Below are 19,943 nucleotides of genomic sequence, written 5' to 3'. Positions count from 1 at the left end.
GTTATAGTATATTTATAGTATAGTATAATAGTATTAGTCTTTCTGTTCTAACACTGGGATAAGTTTTCAAACATAGTTGATGCAAAATGTCTATTTTTTACTTTGTTAAAGTCTTAAAGTCAAAACATCAACTAGAAACAACAATAAACTTCAGTAGAATCAGATTTATCTTTGAGGAAAATGACTCAAAACTCTCACTGAACAAATGTTTACAAAGAAATTTATTTTATTTTATTCTTTTCAAAACAGTTCAAGTAGAAAAACAATCAGCTGAAACTCATGATCCGTCCTGAAGATTCCTTTGGAATCGTGTTTCCAACAAAGAGTCCGTCTTTGTTAAAAAAGTTCATCATCATCATCGTCATCATCTCTCTGTGGACATGACGACATCAAACCACAGAGCGGAGAGGAGACCGCCGCCCCCCCGTCGATGACATCACATAGTGGGCGTGGCCCGTCAGAAGGTGGGGCTGAGGGCGTCGTAGAGCCGATGGACGGCGACCTCCACCATCTCCCTGAGAGTCTCGTCCTCTGCACACGTCACCGACTGCAGGTCAGGATACAGAGGTCAGAGGTCACACAGGTAGATGACATCACCAGCAGACAGACAAATAAACTTTATATACAGCAGTAATTTAAATCAGCAGGAACGGAGCTAATTTATATAAAATGTTCAGAGTTTTATCGGCTGCTTTGACCCATCGATGTACCTGCCTGCATGTTTAGTTTAAAAATAAAACTGATATGTTTTTAAGGATTTACGTCATCAGTAGGAACCGATGAGCTTCGAGCTGCGAGACACAGACAGAGAAGGGAAGTAGGAAGGTATTGAGGGACGGACAAACATGTTGGTGGTTTGATTCTACACGAGATTTAATGACAATAACTAAAATACAGAATAACACGACTGATTAATTAACATACAGTAGTTGATAACTTGCTAACTGTAGGTGTGTTAGCATTAACGTTAGCATGCTAACACACTGATTTAAAGCTGTCAGATGAAAGTAGAGTCCAGTTTGAAATGTCCTAAAAAGGCCACCATACAAACACTTTCCTCTGACATGTTTTTTAACTTACTCAGTATGTATTATCAATAACTTCTCTGTATTGTGTTGTTTGATTGGTGGATGTGTGTGTATTAATTATGTTGTGCACCATTAAATTTATGTCATTTTATTCTAATTTTAGGTTGAAAATGACACCGTGAGTAAACACTGGCTGATTTACAGTTATTTTTGTTGATTAATGAGCATTGTTCCTGTCAAATAAATAAATAAATTGATTAAAATTAAATAAATGAAAATGAATTGGAACAGGATTAAACTAAGAAGCTAACAATAGTTGTCTCATAATGTTTAATTCATTTTCACAATTTCTGTTGTGTAATGAACTTTTTGTGTTTGTTAAAAACCGTCTTAAAATTTAATTACATTAATTAAATGATATTTTTTCATAATATGTGTGATTGTCTTACTTAGTGTGTCTCTTAAAGATTATTTTTGTCATTTTTTTGCCTTTATTGGATGACGAGCAGTGAAGAGGCAAACAGGAAGAGATGAGTACGACATGAAACAAGAGTCCCTGCTGGAATCAAGTGTTTGTGATGATCGTTTTGTGTAAATTAAATATCCTGTTGTGATCTTTCCTGAATGAATAAAGCTGAAAAAAAAGCTTTTAAGACAGTTTAAAACACAGGAAATCATACGTAAACGCTCTCGGGAGGTCTCACTCTGCTCAGTTTTCATACTCACTCTGGTTTCTGGGTCGACGGACGCGGTGACTCCGTCCACCGTCACGCTCATGTTTTTACCATCTTTGAAATTCACGCAGTCGTCTCCGAACATGTCGCTGCAACACAAACACCAATATTCAAGTTAGTCTGTCAGTGTGTTTGTTTACATCTCTTCATTCAAGTTTTTTAAAGCTGACTGTGAATAAATATTTTGAGAATAAATTAAATTTAAGTAACTAAATGCAAGAAAAGTTTCATTTAAAGTTTTACAATATATATTTTAATTTTAATGCGGGGAGTGCCAGGTGGGCGGAGCTTTGGAAAACATCTGGTTGTTACAGGTAAAAAAAACAAACAAACAGTTTTCTGATATTTCTGCTGAACACAAATAAAACAACCGTGTGAGTGAAGTTTACTCACTGCAGCATGAGCACCAGTCTCTCCACGAACACGTCCATGTCGAAGGTTTCTCGTTTGCCTTCAAGAACTGAAACAAACAAAGAGCCTTTCTGTTAATCACTGCACTATATATACAGTAGATATGTAAATCTGCAGCAGTGTGTGTGTGTGTGTGTGTGTGTGTGTGTGTGTGTGTGTTCTTACATTTCTGTGCGTTGGGGTTGGACTGGACCTCCAGGACCACCGTAGCGACGGCGTCGGCGTACATGTCGTTGAGCGGGTTTGCGATCCACTGAGGACAAAAACAAAAAAAACAAACTCAGTCACATTTAAACCTGATATTAAAACAGTTCACTGAGTGTGTCAACATCGTTACCTGCGACCGCATCCTAAAATATCTACAGACTGACTGACTGACTTCAGAAACGTGAGAAACGTGACTCTGACCTCCAGCAGCACCATGCCGGCTTCATGGACCAGAGTGATGCTCTTAAAGATCTTGATGGTGATCTTCTCCGCTCCGTCCACCTGCTCCACGTCTCCTGCAAACACACACACACACAAAAACATGAGCATCAGATTAGATTTAACGCTGTAGCTGCAGCATTACTGGACGTTACTGCTGTCAAACAGATTTACAGGATAAAATAACACAGAGGAGAGAAATGTTAAAAGGTAGAAATGATTTTAGAACATTTTTGAGTTTTCATCAAGGTTTCAAATAAAGCTGAAACGATTAGTCGATCAACAGAAAATAATTTAATCATGTCAGGACTCTAAACACCAGGAAATGAAAGATCAGCGTCTATGAATGTGATGCTACTGGTTTAAAAAAAAAACCTGAAAGTGATTTCCCCACGGGGACAAATAAAGTAAATCTTGAACAAATCTGATAATCCGTTAATAATTTCTGTCTTTTTTAAAGCAAAAATGTCAAAAAAAAAAGGTTTCAGCATCTCAAATGGAATATTTGAATGTTTTCTTTGTTTTAAGTGAATATTGAACTGAATATTTTGGGTTTTTGGTTTTAAAAAACAGAAAAAAAATTACATTTTAATTACAAAAGAAAAAAAAAAACAAAACGACCAAATACAAACAACACATGGACACTACGCCAGAGGTAACAGACATAAAGCAACAACTGTTCTACCTACAAGGTTTCAGGTTTCTATTTCATTGTACCGGCTTTAATATCTTGACCAGTCAAAACACTTCTTAATTTAAATGTCTCTTATTTATATAATCTTTCATAAAATAATAAAGTGTCCACGATCCATCTGCTGCTGCAATATGAACTCTTCATTCTTTCATCTTGCAGTTTGTCACATGAAGCTCTTCACTGTCTGGAAATGTGATTATTATTTATTGTGTAAATATGTTATGTGTGCTGTATATATGTTTATATAGTTGGATAGTGATTACTGAGTGTTTTCTTCTGTCCTCTACAGCAAACACATTACACCAATTTGAGTCACGTGGACGTTAAAGTGAAAAGAAGTAAAGTGAAGTAAAGATAGATAAACCAAACCATTAATCTATAAATCTGCTAATTATTTGATAATAAAAATAATCATTCGTTGCAGCCCGAGTTGCAAATCCTCCAGAGTGTAACTGTTCTCATCCAGTACAGAAACAGAGGCTTGTGAAGTGCAGGTGAGGTTTCACGTCTGCTGGACTCACCTGCGAGGCTTCGCAGCTGGCTGACCAGCAGCGAGATGGGTCCGCTGTAGGGGATCGCCTGACTCTGCGTCACCGTGCTCATACACAGATCTGTGTAGTCTGAACAAAGAGAGGAAGACAAACACCGAGTCAGGAAACAACGAGGAAAAACCAGGTAACCTGAACGCAACACACAGGGATGCGTTCAGGGACACCGAGAAGCAGGAAGACAACAAATCTTATTAAGAGACGAAAACTTAAAAAAAGACATTTTTCTCCTGTGAGGAGAACGGACACACGATATCTGTTAGTGTTAGATATTATCAAGAATGAATTCAGTAAACAATAAACAACAATAAACACACACACACACACACACACACACTCAGGTACTGACTGGAGAGGTCGCCGGGCGTCAGGATGTGATAGTTGAAGTTTCGTTTGACGAGGATCCCGGAGACCCGCTGACCCTGAACGCACTTCTTATCAGCCAGAGAGCCCATCACCTGCAGCAAAGCATGCTGGGAGTTAATGGGACTCAACAACAACAACAACACACACACACACACACACACACACACACACACACACACACACCTGGCAGCTCATTAAAATATAATAAACACTGTTGATTATCAAGTTTACAGTATTTTATCTTCATGTTTGGATCGTTCGTGTCATTTTATAAAGATTCTCAGAAAATAAAGTTTCTAATTTGTTATTTTTATTATTTTATGTGAAGCAATTTCTAAATAAGTAATAATTAAAGCATCAACGATTAGTCGGTTAATCAGTTAGTTAACTATTTAATTAATTGCCAACTATTTTGATAATTGATTTATCATTTTGAATCATTTTTAAGAAAAAAAAGTCAAATTTCTCCGGTTCCAGCTTCTTAAATGTGAATATTTTCTGGTTTCTTTGTCCTCTGTGACAGTAAACTCATTGTAAGACATCATCTTGTTCTTCAGGAAACAGTGATCAACATTTTTCACCATTATCTAACATCTACAGACTGAACGACCGATCGATTAAGTTTATATTCTGATCGACGAGGATCTTCAGGAACCTTTGCGAGTTTCTCTCCTCTGAAGTTGAGCGTGACGGCTTCGGTGTTTCTCGGGTTGTGGACTTCGATGTCGACCTCGTCGTTGTCTTCGTACTCGCGGATCAGAGCCGCCTTCAGACGAGCCATCTCGTTCTGCTCGCCGTGGACCAGAATCTGAACACAACAGAGAAACACATCAAACACACGAAGCTTTACGGAGCCTGATGGTGATGTTCACATGCTTACAGTTATTATTATTATTATTATTATTAGCATATTAACATGTTTGCACGTTACATTTAACACTTTAACAAATGTGAACAGCATCAACATATCAGACGTAATTTACTGTTAATTGTTCATATTTTCAATACTCTATAGTTGATACTTCCCCGCCAAAATAAAAGAAATTTACAATTAATAATGTAACTGTATCTGCAACATCGCTGCACAGGAAAAAACAAGAAAAAAAACTACATTTGTTTAAGAGAAATAAAACAAATAAAGAAATCATGTGTAAATAAAAAAAAAAATCAGAGATTGAGAATAAAGTCAGACATTATTAGATATTATTAAAATAATTATTATATATTAAAATAAAACATTTTCTTTAATTATCACTTTTTTCTCAGACATTCTTAAAATTTACAACTTTTTTATCTCCGTTATTATATGAATGACTTTTTAAAATAAAACATTTACGCACCACGTGAGGAGGTTTGAGCGCTCGGATGAACTCGCTGGTCTGCTGGTAGTCGGTGTGAGCGGAGAAGGAGATGTAGTCCACCGACATCTTCAGAGGAAGCTTCTGACCCGACATGGTGGCGATCTCGTCGGGCTCCGTCATGATGTGCTGAAACACACACACACACAAATGCGAAATTATGACATCACTTCCTGTATTTTAACAAATTTATAAGAAATATTAAAATTAGTTGCATAAATGATGAATCTGCAACAACAAGTTCATCACTTGATGTTTTTAGTTTATATTACGGCTACAATATTGGTTTGTGGCAACTAAAGGTTATGTGTAAGCAATTCGCTGCACTTATATTCATTATTGATCATTTACTGATGAATCACTTGATCTATAAAATATCAGAGTTGTGAAAAATGACAGTAAGAATCTTCCAGAGTCTTGTTTTGTGCGACCAGCAGTTTAAAACCCAACGAGATTCACTTTATAAAACAGTGAACAGAAGAAAAGTCTGTGATTAGAGAATATTTGGCTGTTTACTTCTTGAAAAAATTACTTAAATAATTAACGGAAACATGAAATTGTCCCCCCGGTGGACATTACAATCGTGGGTCCGAGGGGCTGAGCTCACCTTGGCGAGCGTTCCCTCCACACAGTATCCGGCGATGATGACGCCGTTACGCTTGTCGGTGCACCAGCTCTCGAACAGCTCTCTGGACAAACCGCTCTGCATCATACCAGGAGACGCCATCACCACACTGGGACCGATGTCGTCAAAGTGATCCATGCTCTAAAAACCACAAATAAACAATGTAATTAACACTAAACACAGATCATTCATTCAACAATCAGACGCGATAAAAACGCGCTCGCTGACCTTCAGGTTGCTGATGTGTTTGAAGACGAAGGGGTTGTTGATGTTGATGGCTTTGCGGATCTTGTCGTTCATGGCGTTGATGTAGGTCTGGTAGACCGCCATGCACTTCCTGGCCAGAGACGAGGCGTAGTAGATCGGGATGTCGTGGAGCTCCGGGTGGTTCTGCCAGTACTCGTCTAGATCCCACACACAGTATAAATATACACTTAGTACTTATTATACTCACTTATTATACTCACAGTACACATAGTAAATATACTGTATATGTAGGATTTTAAGATCAGGTCAGAAATGAGTAAAGGTTTTAATTCTGAGACATTTTGAGCACAGAAGAAGATTTTTTTCAATCACATAAATTTAACTATTATCACAAAATGAATCATTTAATTTGAGGAAACTAAAATTTGAGATTAACACTTATTTCTTCTCGCTGTTCTGGAGCTTTTGAACGTTTCACTCCGGCTTCCTCTGCAAATTATTTGAAATTGAATTTGAGGTTTGGTGCAACATCTTATTTTGAAGGGGGTCGTCTGACACGAAAAACCAATGAGTGAAATGTTTTTCTAAAGTCGACGTATAAACTAAAAAGGGAAAAATAAAGAGAGAAGAGGGAAAAATAAATAAATAAAATATAAAGGTGTTTTAACTTTGAAAATATTGGAGCAAATTTCCATGCAGACGTTGTTTTGATTAATCAGCCACATGTTTAAAATCTGCTGCAAGAATTCTCCAAACACAGTAAGAGTTAAATATTATAACATTTACTTTAAGGTGGATTTAAGTGTCTTTTATCATCACTGCTACTTGATTTGAAATGCATGCTGGGATACTTGTTTACCGCCTTCAACTAAACAGATGGAGCTTAAACACTTTGAGGGACTATTTTTAGCATTTTGTATTCGGCTGTGACTTTATGACCTTTCACATAAAGAGAAAGAGAAAGAACACAAACTAATTCTACTCAGTAAATATTACTCATCATAGTTAACTGTTTGTTTACAGTTAGTAAACAACAATTGAAACCTATGAAAAGTCTCAAAAATAATATAAGACCTCCAGCAGTGGATGTCAGATCATCACATGATGTTTTCCAGCTGTTCCCTCGTCTGTTTTTCTTCTTCTCTTTATCATATTTCAGCAGCTGGACGCTACAAGACGTGTAACACAGCTCACTCAGAAATCCACTGTATCTCATAAGCATTTTATCTGGTTTGAGTGACTGTTTCAGTTTCCCAGTATGAACACACAACAGACTCAAAACCTGTTTAGAATAAGTTCTCAGTCTAGATTTGAGTCTGGATTTGGGACTCGGTGTGAGTGTCGTCTCACCCAGGATGAGCAGCAGCTCCTGAGCTCGTCCCAGAGCGAAGACGGGGATCAGACAGCGACCCTCCCTGTTCACGATGTCGTGGACGGTGTTGCAGAAACGAGCCTCCCTCTCCTCCCGCTTCTCATGGATGTGAGTCCCGTAGGTCGACTCCTGACAGACAGACAGACGCAGAATTTCACACATTTTTCAGGTACAAGTCTGGTGACAAAAAAAAAACAAACTATGAATTGATCTAATTAAAAGTCTTGTCTAGAGCCTGATATGTTTATATTTTGACTCCATCACCACACACACCGTCCTGCTGCCAGAAATACTTAAATCACCAAATATGGATCCATCCACTGCTGAAAATAGTCCCCAACAAATGCACTATTTTGTCCTGTTTGTTTGTTAAAAACTACACTGACCAGCTGTTTTATAACATATTTGTGAGCTTCCCAGCTTCCCAATCGATGCGGCCGGTTGTGTTGGCTGCTTGGAGCTCCGTATACCTGCTCACATGTTTAGTTTAGCAGTGAAACTATATATTTGTGAGGTGTTTTTAAAGATTTACATCTTCAGTAGGAACCAGTGAGCTGAGACACAGACAGAAGAGGGACGGAGGAATAAAACCAGACATAATTTAATGCTGAAAAATGTTTCCGTTGATGGTTTTCGTTTCTTTCTGGAGGAAAAACTGAGCTACTGCAGGACAGATGTAAAGTGAGACCTTCTGGAGGACGTAGTTAGAACATTTACATGTAAGTATGTAAAACAGCATACGTATAAATACCACAGTGCACAGTATAAATACTCAATTATAAGTAAAAGTCCTGCAGATGAGATTTTATTTAGGTGTTATCATCTAAATGTACTTAAAGTATGAAAAGTCAAAGTACTGACGGTGATGAGGATGTCCGGTTTAACACTGGGAATCTCTGCTGCCATCAGATGTCGGTCCTCCTGACGGGAGAAATCTCCTGTGTACAACAACTACACACACACACACACACACACACACACACACACACACACACAAAGTATTTATCTATAAGCATTTTAGAAATAAGAAAACGCTGATAAATCATGTGACTGGCGCGTGTTACCTTGACGCCAGCGATTTCGATCATGAACATGGCGGCTCCCAGGACGTGGCCGGCGTGGTAACACCAGAACTTGATGCCAGCTACTTCCTTCACCTCGTGGAAGTTGATGGTCTCGATCTTCTCCATGCTCTCCTCCAGGTCGGTCTCTGTGTACAGCATGTCGTCCGCTGAGATGTTACTGCAACGACAATTTACCTTTAATGAACCCGAACGTCTCTGCAGATACTTTTAAATGATCATTCAGGTGATTTTCTATATTTTTCCTGAGATTCACTGACAATAAGAGGAATATAGAAAATCCTCAGACATCTTTAAACTCTCGAATATTCAGTTAGACGACAAAACTTCTGCTTCTGTTGAGCTGAATGTTTATTTATTTCACTCCTGATATTTTGACGGCTCCTACCTGACTTTGACGTAGTCAGACAGCAGCCAGCGGTAGATGGCCTTGGTGGCGTGCGTCATGAAGGTGCGTCCTTTAAAGCTGGTCTTCTGCAGGAACCAGGGCAGAGCTCCACAGTGGTCCAGGTGGAAGCTGAGGGAGGAAGTGGAAACGTTTCAGCCAGGAGTTATATGTTTGTCTGTGAGTGTGTTCACTAAGGCTGGGAAATGTAGTTTCAATCTGTTTCACAATATGAATACAAATATTTTTCATATATATATATATATAAATATATATCTATATATATTACCATAATCTGTTGAAATATCTATAAAGTTACATATAGCATGACGTCATATCGGTCAGTTTAAATTAAAATAGCTTCGAATCTTTAATTTGGACAAAAGGTAGTGACGGAATGAATTAATTTCAGTGTCATTTGTTCATGTTTATGTTCATTCTGTGTGTTGTTTATTCATATTCAGGGGTTGGAGGTCATGTGTAAATCTGTCAGATAAGTTGAACTCACTGGCTGATGAGCAGCAGATCGATCTCAGCCGGATCGATCAGGTCGATGTACGGCAGAGCGTCCATTCCCTCCAGACCAGGATGGATCCCACAGTCCAGCTGAACGACAACACACACACACACACACACACACACACACACACACACACACACACACACACACACACACACACACACACACACACACAGATGTTTTACACACTCTGCAAACAGGCAGACTTTCAGGTTTACATCTGATGTGGCCAAAACAAAGGAAGAAATGTTACCATGATTTTTCGTCCCTTGAACTCCAAGATGATGCAGGATCGTCCAACCTCCTGTCCCGCTCCTCTGTGTACACACACACACACACACACACACACACACACACACACGTTCAATCTCATGTCTGACTAACATCTGACTTGCATCCAGGGCTTCGTTTCCCAAAAACATCTTAAAGGCTAAGATGACAGATGACCGTCAAATCCATCTTACGAACTTTCTTCAGTTTAAGAGGTTTTTTTTCCCAAAAGCGTCAAACCTGAAAAACTCTTAAATATGATGTTAAATAAACGACTGACTCCTAAACCCTCGCAGGAGGCTGAGAGCATCTTCAGGAACCAAAACTGTTACATGTTTGATTTATTTAACTTTTCAAACTATATGATATATATATATAACACCGACCTGAACAATAACGTATATATAACTTCACTAATCAATCAGATAATCAATTCTGAATTTATATAGGATCCACTGAGAAGCACTTGATGTCTGTTAATTAACAAACGCATGTTGGTGGAAGATAACAGCAGTTGTTATAATAAGTGTAAAACCTTTATTTTTAAGAGTTAATTGTTACATCTGGTTTATGCCGAAGTGAAGAGTGACCTGTAAGGATTCGTCAAAAGTCTTAAAAAATCAAGTTTAAGTCTGTATTTGCGTTTTTTAACAGTTAAAACTCTTAAATGAGGAACTTTCTGAATGGAGTTTAGTTTGCGAGCGGCTCGCTGGTTAAAAAACATCCGTGATTAAACTCACAGCGGGCGGATGAGCAGCTGGTCGCTTTCCTCCGCAGGAACCGTGCTGTCACATTTACGTTTCGCTGCCATGTTTACTTCAATAAACCCGACAGGTGTTAAACAAAGAAAAAAATTAACTCATAACTTTGCTAGCTTTGATGCTACTCGCGCGGAAGCTTTGTTTACTGCGTCACTTCCTGCTCGCGCTGAAATCTCTCCGTGTTCTGCGAGTAGTTGTGAATTTGGTTCCGTGTGATTTTACTTCTTCTTTTCTGTTTTAACCAGCGTACTTTTCCGTCTGAATTTCTGTCTTAATGTCTCGTTAAACTAATAAAATCATACATTAACCTTTCACAGGATAATAATAATGATAATGATACATAAGCATAAAGAAAGACAACCTGCAAGGTGCATTATGTTGGGAGTGTGAACCACAGTCTCAGACCTCAGATTTATGGAAGAAGAGGCCAGAAGAGAAGTTTCAAAATCTGTGAATAATGAGAATTCTTAAAATATCTTGATTTTGAGACTAATTATAAGATATTATGTCATCATTTCAATGTAGTAAGTCAGATTTATGTGCTATTAGTCATTTAGAGTTTAGAAGTTCTATTCTTTTATCTTCCTCCTTAGTTTTCAGCCTTTTTTATATTTTCCTGCCAGCTTCCATAACATGAGACCACATGAAGCTACAGACACCACTGGATAACCAACCGGATCATTTAAAGTAAATGTTCTTTGATTTTTTCTTTTCTTTTCTTTTTTTTTGTACTTTTCATTGATTTTAATTAAGTGTAATCCCGATACGTTGAATAGAAAATGCTCTTTTATCCCTATTTATTCTTAAATGTCAAAATAAAACATTTATTTTGATCCCGTGAGGCACTTTAAATTTGTGTCTTAAAAAGTGAATATAAATAAAAATATTATATCATAAACTGATCATCTTTTGGACTTTTGGTTGGACAAAAACCAGAGATTTGAAGACTTCACTTTGGACCTTGGATAAAGAAAATAATCATTATTTGCAGCCTTAAAGAAAAACAGAGGAAGGAAAGAATAAAGGAAGAAATAAAAAGATGGTGGAGATGGGAAAAGAATGAAATGCTTATGTATTATGGGAGATCAAAAGAGAAAGAAGACATCTTTCTTTGTAGCATCAGAGCAGTTCATTTAAAGAACATAAATACAGAGTTTCTGAGTGTTAAAGGAGTCGTTTCAAATGTTTTAATGACACTGTGCTCAATAAGAACATGAGAATACAATGAAATCAAAGTGGAATTTCACATTTTACCTTCCAGTTAAATCTCTCAGACAAACTCACAGCGACTCTTCAGCGGACATGTTAAAAACAACGATAAACATCATGTTTCTGTCCGTCTGTGTTTCCAAACCTGAGTCATAAACGTGAACACATTTATACAAAGACAACACAGATTTCTGCTCCTCATCTCTTCTGTTGATGAGTTGGAATATTTCTGGGCTGAAGAGAAGCTGTAACGTCACAGGTTTGATACCTGGACTGTCTCTTGACCTCTGACCTTTTCCCGTCGATAAAAACATAATGTAACCCTCCTCCTGTGCTGGACTGTTCTCTCCAAACATTCAGCCTCCTGTTTGTTGCGTTGATTCCTGAGTTTGTTTTTCTCCACAGAAGCAGTTTAGCAGCTGATGCGGGATTGTTTTGCTCAGTTAAAATCACACAAACACACACATTGCAGGAACTGAAGGTTGTTATTAAGATATTTTGTCTTTACTTAAGTCTCTAATTTAGCTCTGAACATCACCGTCAGAGCAGAAGATCTCAATTCAAGTTCTGTTCATGTTTGAATTGAAGGCTCCTAAACACTGTATGATAACAGCCAACTTACAAGTTCATCGAGTCAAAAAAATGCACGTCACATGACTGTTGCATCTCTCGTTTCCTGTCGCTATAATAGAGACATGAAATGCCTCCCAAAAAATTAAACTGAGCAACCCTAAATCACCAGAGAGAACATTGATTTTGGATGATTCTGCTAAAACACATTTTTTTTAAACCATTATTTCTGTCGGTGGACGAGTCTCACAGAGAGATCCAGGAGCACCACGTTGCTCACACGACTCATCATCAACTTTCATCCAGGACAGAAATGACACAATTTCTCAAGTGTTTCTTGTCAGGTGTCCATATGTACAGTAAAAGAGGTTTTTCCTCACTGTAATCATTCCTCCTGTTCATACTGGATATTAGAAGATCCCCTTCAAATGTGCTTTCAATGTAAGTGATGTGGGATAAAACCCATCATTTTGTTCAAAAATGCATTTAAAAGTTGATGTGAAGCTTATATGAGGTTTCAGCAGTCTGAGTTAGTCATATCAAGTGGATATCTGCCACATTTACAGTCTTTTTAGCATCAAATTCCCTCTTTGTGTTTCCTTGTTGATCTGTGGTGGAAGTATAGTAACAAAAAGAGGGACTTTGGCACTAAAAAGACTGTAACGTTGAAAGATATCTACTAGATTTGACTCATTTGGACTCAGCCTTCATATTAGCTTCAGATAAACTTTTAAATACATTTTTGCGCAGAGGGAGGACTGTGGATTTTGTCCTCCATCACTTACATTGTGAAACTGTCCTTTAAATTTCCACCATAGTAGCTCTAAGGTTTTCCTACTTTGTCTGACAGTGTTATAAATATTCTGCATCACGTTGTTGCAGCTCTTTGTTGTGTTTTTATTTTATTTATTTCCCCAAAGTTCAGCCTGGCAGATTTAGTATCTTTGGAAACGTTGGGATTTCCTCTAGAATTTAAATAAAGTTCTGCAGGTTTGAACAAATCACAGACAACAACAACATGAGTTTGTAAAGACGGAGGAGGAAAAGTGTGAATGGAGCTGGCAGTCTGTGTTTTGTTTTGGTTTCCGGTCGAGCTGCAGCTCTGAGTTTCCCAGCCGATCCAGAGGAGGGTCTCTTTGAGTCTTTGTCTTGCTGGTGAACAACAGGAAGTGAGCAGTGACAAGGTGTTATGTCACTCTGTGATGAAGTGAACGAACGTGGTGGGAAACACTCCTCGTCTGGTTGGCTCTCCTTCGATGTAACCAACCTTAAACACAGCAGAGAGAAAAGTCACAAATGAGATTAGCATCACATCTCAACCACCTCCTCCTCTCCATCCTCCAGATCTCTGGACTCTACCGCACAGTGGTACAGTTTTGAGGTACTTGTACTATACTTGAGTATTTCCATGTGATGCTACTTTATACCTCCACTCCACTACATTTCAGAGGGAAATATTGTACTTTCTGCTCCACTACATTTATTTGACAGCTTTAGTTACTTTTCAGATGAAGATTTGACACAATGGATAATATAACAAGCTTTTAAAATACAACACATTGTTAAGGATGAAACCAGTGGTTTCCAACCTTTTTGGCTTTTGACATCTTACAAAAAGCAGTGTGTAGTCGGGGTCACATTTCACATGTCTATGAGTTGTTAACAGCTCCACCAAATAGTGATTTTTCCCTCTAAACTTCTCACATGATTTCATTTCAATAAATGTTCAAATGATCCAATATTTCACCAAAAATCAAAGATTAGAGAAAAAGTCCAAAAACAGAAAACAGATTTGTGTATCAGAACTTTGTTTTTTCTTCTTTCCTCTCCCATTGATCACCTCACGACCCCTCAGATTTATCTGGTGACCCTTTGGAGGGGCCCGACCCCTAGGTTGGGAACCACTGGACTAAACTAGCTAACTGTATATGAGGTTTCAGCAGTCTGAGTTAGTCATATCAAGTGGATATCTGCCACATTTACAGTCTTTTTAGCATCAAATTCCCTCTTTGTGTTTCCTTGTTGATCTGTGGTGGAAGTATAGTAACAAAAAGAGGGACTTTGGCACTAAAAAGACTGTAACGTTGAAAGATATCTACTAGATTTGACTCATTTGGACTCAGCCTTCATATTAGCTTCAGATAAACTTTTAAATACATTTTTGCGCAGAAGGAGGACTGTGGATTTTGTCCTCCATCACTTACATTGTGAAACTGTCCTTTAACCTCACGACCCCTCAGATTTATCTGGTGACCCTTTGGAGGGGCCAGACCCCTAGGTTGGGAACCACTGGACTAAACTAGCTAACTGTATATAAAGTAGTGTAAACTAGCTCCACCTCCAGCAGCTACAACAGTAACATGCTGCTCTAACACTGATGCTTCACTATTAATAATCTAATGATGTCATATACTACATCAAGCTCATAATACTTATGTACTTTTACTGTAGTAGGATTTTTCATACAGTACTGCTGTACAAAAAGACTTGACATGGTTCATATTTGCGCATCAATAATCAGCGTCTCCCTGCTTCCAGTATCTGTGCGAAGCTAAGCTAACTACTCACCCACCACTCGCTGTCCTCCTCCCCCTCCACCACGATCACCTCTCCCTCTTCGAACGTCAGCTCATCTGGATTATCAGCTTTACAGTTGTAGATGGCTTTAACCCTCTGAGGCTTCTGCTTCTACACACACAAACACATTTATTTATTCATACCGTACATACAGTTCAGGTTTGGTTGGTTAAAAGACATTCGATTATATTAGTGCTGCAACTAACGATTATTTTCATTATCAATTAATCTACCGATTACTCTTTGATTAATTGATTAGTTGTCTGGTCTATAAAATGTCAGAAAATAGTTAAAAATGTTGATCATCATTTCCCAAAACCCAAGATGCAACCTAAAATGTTTTGTCTTGTTTTGTCACGACCAGCAGTCCACAACCCAAAGATTAGTTTACTGTCATAGACGACTAAAGAAACCAGAAAATGAGTCTGGGTCTCAATGAGTCTCAAAACGATTAATCAATTATCAAAATAGTTGGTGATTAATTTTCTGTCGATCAACTAATTGATTCATCAAAGGATTGCTGCATTAACAAATAGCTACATGTTTTTCCATTACTGGAATGAGCAGATTTAGATATATTGGATCTTATTTCTGAGGGTGAAGTGAACCTCAACTTTAACTTAATACAGAAAGAAGAAATGAAGACAACAGTAAAAGAGGATATCTGTGTTTCTGTTGCACCTCCGTTAGTGCTGGTTTTGTGTTTGAGGACTTACAATGACGGCGGTTCTGGGTTTGGGTGTTGGAGGACCAGAACTGTGGGGGGATTTGGCCTGAGAACCTACAGGGAACAAAAAAAAAGGATTATGAACAATCCCAGAGAGTTATATAATTATTATAATTATTTTGGGCTGGATCATACAAATCATATCTGTGTGTGTGTGTGTGTGTGTGTGTGTGTGTGTGTGTACCTCGTTTATCCACAGATGCAGTCCTAAGAGGCGGTCTCTGTGGAGGACTCTTCCCTGATCTGAAATCAGACCAAAATAAAGTCAACTGAGACTGTAAAAACTTTTAATCAAACACACTGATTCTCATTGAATTTGACCAGTACAGACCAGTACAGACCAATACGGACTGGGGCTGTCACTTTTTGTTCCAAATTCAAACTGTTGTTCGTACGTGGGGAAAAATTCAAACTGTAACGGCTTGTTCTGATTTAAAATTTACAGTCTATAATCACAACAGACCGTCTGAAGTAATTTTGATCCGGCAGAAACCGTTCTTAAAATTCACTCTCAGCTCGACCCGTCGCTCTTTGACCTCATCAGGAAACTAAGCTAATAAATAAAAAACGGAGGACACCAGCGAGCAAAGCTGTGCTGATCGAATAATCACGACACTGAAGAATCTGAAAGACAGTGTGTGGAAGTATTTTTTTACACCGTAGACGGCAAAATTACCAACAAAGATCAGACTGTTTGCCAACTTTGCTGCCTTATTCTACAACGACAACAAATCTGAGAACTCAGCAGCTGGTTTAACACACAGGTGAGGCAGCGGAGGCATCAAACTAACGGAGCAACGTCAACTCTACAACCTGGTCTGTCACAGTGCAACCTCAACACTCATAATACAGTTTCATGACACCACACAGTAAAATATAAAGACTGTACTGAACGATGAGACGCTCTCTGACCGCTGACATCGCTCTCTTTATACGCCGACGACAGTAAACTGTACCTCACATTACAGTTAACGGGTTGAGTTTGAAATAATTCACACAAATCACTTTTTAGTTTGAATTTGTTTCAACTTGACTTTTTCAAAAAGTGACAGCAAAACTACAGACCAGTACTTACAAAATAAGAACAAGTACACACTAGTACAGACCAGCAGAGATTAGTACTGACCAGTCCTGCCTGGTGACGGCCAGTACAAAGTAGTACAGCCCAGTACGTACCCACTGGGTGATTTGGGTGATGGCTTGGGTCCCAGCGGTCTGCTTGGCTGGTGGCCGGGGACGGGCGGGGGGAGGGTTGGAGCTTTGTGGGGAGGTGGTGGTGGGATGGAGGACGGTGGTGGGACTGGAGGTACTGGGACGACCGGGGGGACGGAAGGGGGTCCTGCTGCTGAAGGAGGAGGCAGAGGAGGGAGGGGGGTGTTCTTGGCTGACAGGGTCTTGGTCTCCAACGTGCTGGACCTCTTGTTTACTGGAGGAGGAAGAGGAGGCGGAGGAGGAGGGGCTCCTGGGAGTACTGGGAGAAGAGGGACCATTGGATTTATTTAACCAGAAGACTTAAAATCAATAAAATACAACAAAAAGTTAAAAAAAAAGTAAATAAAATGTTGTCCCACGATGAGAAAACAATAAAATTATCACGTGTCACATCATCAGTCTGGAGTCAGAACAGTGACTCAGTTTTATACTGGTGACCAGAGTCCAAACAATATTTATTTAATATTTTAATTGAAATTAAAAAGACTTAAAATAGACTTCAAAAAATGTGAACTTGTACTTTAAATACACAGATTGCACATTTGACACTGTGATCATGATGTACTTCGCTGTTGATGCTGTTTGTGTCGTTTCAGCTTCTAACGCTTTGCTGGAAGTTTTATTTGTGTACATTTAAGCAGACAGGAAGTGACACTCACCGTACATGGAGGCGTTTCTCTCGGGGGTGTGCGGGTTCGGGGGGTCGGAGGACGATCGCTGTCTTCCTACGGTGTCCATGGCAGCAGATTTGCCGTGTCCTGGTCCTCCTGCATGGACACAGACTCACACGTCTCAGCTCGTCATTGTTTTATTCCAAATAAAATAGACAAGTTTTGCTCAGAACCTAAGACAGGGCAACCTGGTTTGTACCCCCACTGTAATGTTTTTTCAGACTTTTTGTAGATAAGTTAGTTAGGTCTTTTGTTTGTTTTTATCTTAAATAGAGGAGTTAGTTCAGCCAAGTTATTTTTGATTCATTTTTTTATAGTTTATCCTATTCCTCCCACATTTAGAGAACCTTTTTAGTTAATGTAAATAGTAAATAGTAACATTTCATGACTTATTTTACTGTGATGTTTGATGTTTTTACTGTTTGTACTTTGTTATTGTTACCTTTTTTTACCTTTATCTTTGATTGAGCTGTGTCAAAGAAGAATTTCTGTTACTATGTGACAGACAATAAAGTTTCTTGAATCTTGATAAATAACACACATTTACTGTTATTTCATCAACTACTTTGTTGATCTTTTGTTCCAGGACTGTCTCCGGGTCCCTGTGTAGGGACGTAACATTTGGGGTGTCCAAGACGGCTAGTGGTCTAACACGCATGCAATCACAACGTCCCTGGTTTGATACCAGATGGGGATCTTTATTGCATGTCACAGCCCTGTTTCTCCCTACATAATATTGTAACATGGGGTAAATATTTCTTGTGGTGTGCCTCAAGGTTCAATCCTGAGCCTCATTATTTTCTGCCTGTACATGCTGAAATTTGGCTTCAAAAACATGGAATTGGTTTCCACCGCTATGCAGATGACGCACAACTCTATATGTCTGCTACAGCTGATGATCTGAGCCCCAGTCTTGTAAACTGCATTTCATAATCAGGATCACAGATACAAAATGCTTTCCACAGTGTCTGACCTCTGTGTGGTCCTCTGGGCGGCAGCGGAGGTGTTGGGCCCGGCGGCGGCAGGTTGAAGTACATCATGGTGCCGTAGGTCTCGTTGCTGATCATCATGCTGGGCACCTGAGGCCTCTGCTTGTCCCGCGCCATGCTGGCGGCGTCCCGTGCCAACACCGCCAGGTTGGACTGCATGGAGCCGCTGCCTGATACGAAGCAGCTGACCGGACGCTCCTCACGCCGGTTAGGGATGGGCTGCAGGACACACAGAAAACCCACCGTTGAAGATCATAAACATGTCTAACTGTGTGATGCAGCGTCAGATAAAATCACTCACCTTGTCCTCCATCTCGTCCTCGCTCTCATCCAGGTCCTCGTTCTGGAGACGCCACTCGTACTCAACATGGACATGGACGTTAAACTTTCCTGTCTGAGCCTGAGTCAACTGAAACACAAACACAGGTGAATTAAAAGTGCTTTAAATATGACTGACAAGCTGATAATAAGACTACAATAAAAACAGCAAAATAGTTGGAGAAATAAAAATCTTAAAAAATTAATAAAAACATTGAAATAGTTAAAAGACAAAAAACTTTAATGTGTTGTAACAAGTAACAGCAAAAATATCTGTGACAAAAAAAATCTCTCGGAAAACTTTTTCAGAGCAGAGATTATTTTGTCACACATGTTGTTGCCAAAGGTCAAGAATGAACTCCCCTGCTAAACAAATGTCAGTCTGTCAGTTTTTTGAAGTTTAGTTCATTTCATTTTAATGGTTACTTTACATCTTTTTTGTATTTAGCTTAGCATAGTTAGCTTTATTTATCCTATCCTTCCTTAATTTACTTCACTTTACCATTAAAGTCAAGTTTGTGTAATTTGTAAGGATAAATTATATCTTAGCGTATCCTTAGCTAAGCCTTAAATAATTAAGATCAGTGTGATTAAGCTAATTTGAGTTTTGTCAAATTTAACATATAAAATATAAAATTTAAGGTCATAAAGCTAATTGAAGCTTCTGTGCTGATGAGATAAATAAAACAAAGAGTTCTTCTGTCTTTCAGAAAGTCTCACCAGTTCTTCACACTGAGTGTGTCGGAGACGTTTGGCGATGTCCAGCGGCGTTTCTCCAGCTTCGTTTGCTGTGGAGACAAATTTATGAATGAAGCAAACATATTGCTACCTTTAATGTGAATAATGCCATGTTCACATTATATTTTTCAGACGCTCATGTCAG

General features: G+C 38.8%; 2 protein-coding genes across 4 annotated transcripts in view; both read right to left on the bottom strand.

The window, feature by feature from the left end:
* Positions 1-203: 203 nt before the first annotated feature.
* LOC137169771 (cleavage and polyadenylation specificity factor subunit 3-like) lies at positions 204-10,963 on the bottom strand. The gene is made up of 18 exons (XM_067573115.1): positions 10,767-10,963; positions 10,010-10,073; positions 9,745-9,842; positions 9,240-9,368; positions 8,834-9,011; positions 8,631-8,720; positions 7,748-7,898; positions 6,419-6,594; positions 6,173-6,331; positions 5,548-5,694; positions 4,863-5,015; positions 4,191-4,299; positions 3,815-3,913; positions 2,582-2,676; positions 2,339-2,426; positions 2,156-2,222; positions 1,755-1,851; positions 204-547 (listed from the first exon to the last, which is right to left on the bottom strand). The coding sequence occupies exons 1-18, from the start codon at positions 10,835-10,837 to the stop codon at positions 458-460; spliced, it is 2,061 nt and encodes a 686-aa protein (XP_067429216.1). The 5' UTR covers positions 10,838-10,963; the 3' UTR covers positions 204-457.
* A 997-nt stretch (positions 10,964-11,960) lies between these two features.
* The window catches only part of asap2b (ArfGAP with SH3 domain, ankyrin repeat and PH domain 2b), a 49,302-nt gene continuing 41,319 nt past the window's right edge, over positions 11,961-19,943 (bottom strand). For 2 of the 3 annotated variants that reach the window (XM_067573114.1, XM_067573113.1), the window contains exons 20-28: positions 19,781-19,848; positions 19,044-19,151; positions 18,727-18,961; positions 17,742-17,849; positions 17,047-17,341; positions 16,055-16,113; positions 15,860-15,924; positions 15,135-15,254; positions 11,961-13,833 (exon numbers count right to left, since the gene is read on the bottom strand). In XM_067573114.1, the coding sequence (XP_067429215.1) occupies positions 13,759-13,833; positions 15,135-15,254; positions 15,860-15,924; positions 16,055-16,113; positions 17,047-17,341; positions 17,742-17,849; positions 18,727-18,961; positions 19,044-19,151; positions 19,781-19,848 (1,133 nt within the window). In that variant the 3' untranslated portion in view covers positions 11,961-13,758. The remainder of the gene's footprint in view (positions 13,834-15,134; positions 15,255-15,859; positions 15,925-16,054; positions 16,114-17,046; positions 17,342-17,741; positions 17,850-18,726; positions 18,962-19,043; positions 19,152-19,780; positions 19,849-19,943) is intronic. The other variant, XR_010924537.1, reaches the window with a different exon arrangement.

This window comes from Thunnus thynnus, chromosome 18 (assembly GCF_963924715.1).
Source record: "Thunnus thynnus chromosome 18, fThuThy2.1, whole genome shotgun sequence".
NCBI classification, from domain to species: domain Eukaryota; kingdom Metazoa; phylum Chordata; class Actinopteri; order Scombriformes; family Scombridae; genus Thunnus; species Thunnus thynnus.
The sequence above is the reverse complement of the archived record's forward strand: the minus strand, read 5'-3'. Positions and strand labels throughout refer to the sequence as shown.

Excerpts from the sequence above, each read along its gene's own strand:
- LOC137169771 (XM_067573115.1), bottom strand. The coding sequence starts at position 10,837 with ATGGCAGCGAAACGTAAATGTGACAGCACGGTTCCTGCGGAGGAAAGC. Across the intron at positions 9,369-9,744 it reads GATCTGCTGCTCATCAGCCA|CTTCCACCTGGACCACTGTG; the intron begins GTGAGTTCAACT and ends TTCCTCCCTCAG. Across the intron at positions 2,427-2,581 it reads CCGGCATGGTGCTGCTGGAG|TGGATCGCAAACCCGCTCAA; the intron begins GTCAGAGTCACG and ends TTTTGTCCTCAG.